The 5,429-nt window shown below is 36.3% G+C and overlaps 1 protein-coding gene across 1 annotated transcript; it reads left to right on the plus strand.

Moving 5' to 3' along the window:
* Window positions 1–374: 374 nt before the first annotated feature.
* LOC109169426 lies at window positions 375–1,392 on the plus strand. Its single transcript, XM_019318306.1, has 3 exons — window positions 375–393; window positions 656–1,147; window positions 1,220–1,392. The coding sequence occupies exons 1-3, from the start codon at window positions 375–377 to the stop codon at window positions 1,390–1,392; spliced, it is 684 nt and encodes a 227-aa protein (XP_019173851.1).
* The last annotated feature ends 4,037 nt before the right edge of the window (window positions 1,393–5,429 follow it).

Genomic DNA, 5,429 nt, shown 5'->3' on the forward strand with positions numbered 1-5,429 from the left:
AATTGCTACTTTAAGAAGTTGAAGGGCTTAATTGACTTTTTAGATAAAGTTCGATGACTTATTCAACCATTTTCTCTATAAAATAACATAAGTGTTGCAATAAATGTTTCTCACCAAATTATGTGTAATACATTGTATTTCCCTAATAAATGAGATTATAAGGAAACTTGCAATTTTTATCTCCAAATTATTGAAAAATAGCATTTTTGTCCCTCAATTAATCATTTTATCACGTACTTTTTGTTCCTCATCAATTGTTTGCGAAGTCATTTTTTTAATTCCAGAATTTAATTAAAATTGGGTTAATTAGCTGCTCTCTAAATATTTTAGGGACAAAAAAAGAAGTTACTTTACAAATAATTGAGATATAAAAAATGATGAGCATATACTTGAGTGAATAAAGTACAATTTATATATTAATACCATTTTATGTTGAATTATTTGAAAATTGTATATAATCTATTATAGATTTTTCTAAAAGCTATATATATTTTTTGAAAATCTAAAAGCTATATTTAATTTCATTCTTTAATTTATAGATTGTTATAGATAGATTTTTGCGTGCATGGTGCGGGCAAAAATAAGAGGAGGAGATTATAAATTCAGGATAGAGGGATAAAAATTGATTATTTATGATGGTGGTCACTGATAGCAGGGAGGATTTCAGGCCGGACAGATAACGTTGATTATCTCACCAAGAAGCTGATTAGCCAAGGCATTGAACCAAGAAACCACAAGCCTCTACTCGTAAACCCTACCAATTCCAACCACCCCAAAAACCATACCCTCTCCTCCTCCTCAGTTCCCATAATCAAACCCACACCCATTCACGTTGGTCTTTCCAACCAAGACAAGACAGTGAAGATCAATAGCAGTACTACTGTTAACGTTGTTGGAGGGACGACGACAAATCATCAGATTGATCAGCCCAACAGCGTGGGAGGGACGAAGAATCATCAGCCTACTGGAAATGGGGATGAGGAGTTTAACGTGGATATCCGAGACGATAATGAGGATAATGTTGGGATGGATTTTTGCCCGGACGAGGATGCGTTTTCGACGTTCTTCGATTCGTTGATGAACGAGGATGTGTTCTTCGCTGCTGCCCAAAACAACCAACAATCTAATCATCACGACATTACCCCCCGTCCTCAACTTCTGAAAATAATAATAATAATCAGCCTCTGAATCCTTTCCAACACATGAACTTCCCCTTCAGTACTGCTGGATGGGTTGATGATGATGATGATTTTCTACCATGATTTGGATCCACACCTACCCAAGGAGGGTGGAGCCGCGGCGGCCGGAGATAAGAAGAAGAAGAGGGTGAAGAAGTCATCGGAGATGTACAAGATCTACATCTTCAAGGTGCTGAAGCAAGTTCATCCTTGATCTCTAGCAAGGTCATGGGCATCATGAACAACTTCATCAATGATATCTTCTAGAAGCTCACCCAAGAGGCAACTCGCTTGGCCCGCTACAATAAGAAGCCGACCATCACTTCCTGGGAATTGGTAAATAATGTTGTCTCTCTAAAAGCACTAAAGCAGTCACCATATTTACAAGCTCTTATATAAAACTAGTATTTGCGCACGTGCGATGCACGAAATTGATTTGTTATAATATATTAAGAATATATGAATCAATATATATATATATATATATATATATATATATATATATATATATATATATATATATATATATTTATTTATTTATTTATTTAAATTAGAACATTAAATAATAAATATTATTTAGTACAATGTAATTAAATATATGGTTTGGATCGTTTATATATTTTGATGTTATCATTGCTTGAATTTGTGCAAATAATTACTCAAATTAATAGCTAATGTCTAGATGTACGCATGCGGTGCTATAAGCCTATAATAACTTTGAAGATTTTATTCACTAGTACAAAATGGAGCAAAGAAATATCACTTTAGGCTACCCTTCTTTAAACAAGGGTAGTATATTATTTTTAAAAAAAGGGGCAGTGGCATAATTTTAAATTAGGCAAATGTGCTCGTTCTCTAACAACTCAGTTATAGAAATGAATTGCTACCATTCTTTCCAAACTTCACATCTATGACCAGTTGAGCTGCCCATGCGGGCAATTAATTGCTATCGTTATTCATTTGTATGGAAGATACATTTTTTTTGTCTAGATATATAGCAATTTTTTCATTTTAAAAAATTTTAATATCACCGATTATATTTACACATTATTGAAACCTCTTTGTAAAGACATTGGTAGTGAGAACACAATCTTGTTCATCTTCGTCTAGAGCTAACACCTTCAATCCATCAGAACATGTTACTTGGGTGAAAATATGTAATGGTAAAATATCACTCAATTAGTTATCCTTTTATATTTTCAGTCAATTAGTAATATCAGATTCATTTTCAGTCAATTATTATTTTTTTTATTTTCAATCAATTAGTCAATTAGAATATCAGATGCAGTGATATTTTACCTAATTTTCGTTCCATTTTTAATTGATGATGTAGATATTATTATTGAAATATTTCCGTTCCATTTTTAATTTACAATTACTATTGTTTAAAATATGCATTTACTATTTACCATAGTAATTACACGAAAGAAGGAAAGAAAAATTATTAGAATAATTACCATTAATAAAAATTATGAAATTATATTAAAAATTAATTATATATTAAGGTAATAATCATTTAGTTTGTGCCAATAATATTATATATTAAGTATAAAAATATATATGTATATAGATTACCATAATAATTACACCAAAAAGAAGTAACAATACATAATTATTAGGCAATAATATTAATAATTAATTATTAAGGCAAGTATAATTTATTTTGTACTAATAATATTATACATTAACGGTATACATACACACACACATTAAGTTTATATTATATTAATTATAATATTTGTACATTTTGTACTAATAATACTATACATTATTTTGTACTAATAATATTATACCTTATTTGTTAGTTTAGATCCGTGACTTAGTCCTCGATCTCTATCCTTAACTTCTGTGTTTTTGGTGTTGAAACCAGGGTTCTGTTTCATTTTTCGTATACATCTTGTAATTATCTCAGAGGTATAGAGAGAAAAGAAAAAAAAGAATAACTTCCCGGTTCGGCAAAGCGCTTCGTTGCCTGCGAGGAGAAGAAGAGTCTGATTTCTGATAAGAAAAACACGGGCACTTCCTTGCTGCCGAAAAATTAAAATATCAACTTTGTAGTCAATGTTACCAGGGTCTCCATAAAGGCTTTCTTTATTGATTATTGTTAGTATTAATTAATCAATGAATTCCATTTCCTTTTCTATTTTTTTTTTTTTTTGTAAATTAAGGATTTTTTTTTCTATTTTACTACTAACGTTTTTATAAATCATTATTAGTATTATTAATTGGTAATATTTTCCCTTTTTTATTGTTTGGGTGGGAAAGTAAGAATGAAGAATTTTATTTTTAATAATAGTATAGATTTATATTGATAGATTTATACTTTTAAATTTACATTTAGAAATTAAAAAAGTAGCATTTAAATTTTGTATGATTAGTATAGTGCATAAGTGTATGTATGTATGTATTTAACATTTTTTTTTATAAATTTTTATATTTTGTTAATTTTATAATTTCACTTCCTTAATTATATTTCATATTTTAGTAATTATAATTTATTGAAATTGCCACAAATATTTTCACGGAAAAAATCTTATATTTCTCAATTTCATTAATTATATTTACCAAATATTGTGACAATTACCATAACAATTTCATTAATTATACTAATTATAATATTTGTTCTCTTTCAATAATTAAATACATTACCGATGAATGTGAAGAATAGGAAATGGATTCTCTCCCTAGCCAACGCTCCGAAGAAGATCGAGATCTTCTCAAACGGAGTACTAAGAAACAGAAAGGCACGAACGGGGATCCTATGTCTCTGACGACGAGCGACGCAAGGACAAGGCCGATGGCGGAGGTGGAGATCGTAAAGGAGACACCGATTGAGGCAATGGTGCAGGCTGATGCTGGGGAACCAATGGCGGGATTAACAACACCGTCCCTTTCTGTGCAGGTTATGCCGACGCCACAACGTACGTACGCTTAGAGTGTGACTGGACAAACCGCATCACCCCACCAGCCGGTTGACGAATCAGGAGAGGCTGATCCAATGGAGGATCTGGACGCTGCCAATGATGATCCCCTTTGCCCTACCATTCGGTTGACGCAAGTGGAGCTGGAAGCGATCAGGGCGCCATGGCGGAAAACTCTAATCATCAAAGTGATGGGTCGGCGGGTGGGATACGCTTACCTCCTCAGACGCCTCCAATCGATGTGGAGGCCGAACGCCTGCATGGATCTTATTGCTATTGCTAACGATTATTTTCTAGTGCGTTTTGCTTCAGGGGAGGATCTGGAATTTGCCATGTTCGAGGGACCATGGATGATCATGGATCACTACTTCATAGTGAAACCATGGGTGCCAGACTTCGACCCTTATGCGGATAACACAGAGAAGGTGTTGGTATGGGCGCGAATTCAGTGCTTGTCTGCTGAATATTATTTTCCTGAGGAAGCTAGGCAACAAGATAGGGAGATCGGTTCGTGTGGATCAAGCGACGAGTCTAGTCTCCCGGGGCATGTTCGCGCCGATCTGTGTGGAGGTGGACATTACCAAGCCCCTAATCTCGAAGTTTAATTACAAAGGCCAGGTTAGATCCGTGGCGTACGAGGGCATCCACATGGTGTGTTTTGCATGCGGCATATACGACCATGCAGTGGATGCATGCCCCACTACGGCTAAACCGGCGAGCTCACCTGAGGGAAAATGGGGCGAGGAGACAGTGGCGGATGCAGGGCAGGGTGCGCGCTCGAAGTCCATGCCTCACATTGGCGATGCCCCTTTTGGGGAATGGATGATTGCCCCAGGCAGAAGGCAGCGCGCGAAAGCTAAGCCACCAGCGAAGGCCTCGGAGCAGACGATCGCACGAGCTCAAGCGCCTAAAGCCAAACAAGCTAGCGGTATCCAGGTATCTAGTTTCGCCCCTTTACTTTTGCAGGACAATGAGGATGGGCGAGCCGAGGCAGAGACTGAGGAGAATGCTGCCGCGGAAATGGGGGATGCTCATCGAGTGAGACCAGAGGACGCTGGCAAAGGCCCTGTAATAGATGCACGCCGTGTAGAACAAAGTCGCAAGCCAGTTTCGAAGGAGAGGCAGAAAAGACCTAATGTGATTGCTAGCGAGAAACAGATCGAGAACAACCCAGAGGTGGAACGGAGTATCACGTCAAAGCCGACCGGCTCGTCATCCATTGGCCCGAGAATTACCGGAGGAATATCCAGGCGAGCGGCGGATGCTTCAGACCACGTGGTTGTACGAGGGGAAAAAGGCGGCTTGGTTATCAGCGCAAGAAGGGTGTTCA

This window comes from Ipomoea nil, unplaced genomic scaffold (assembly GCF_001879475.1).
Source record: "Ipomoea nil cultivar Tokyo-kokei standard unplaced genomic scaffold, Asagao_1.1 scaffold3314, whole genome shotgun sequence".
NCBI lineage: Eukaryota > Viridiplantae > Streptophyta > Magnoliopsida > Solanales > Convolvulaceae > Ipomoea > Ipomoea nil.

Bases quoted from the DNA above. Each gene is read 5' to 3' on its own strand.
- LOC109169426 (XM_019318306.1), top strand. The intron at 1,148-1,219 runs GTCCTCAACTTC...CTTCCCCTTCAG, and splicing joins TCATCACGACATTACCCCCC to TACTGCTGGATGGGTTGATG.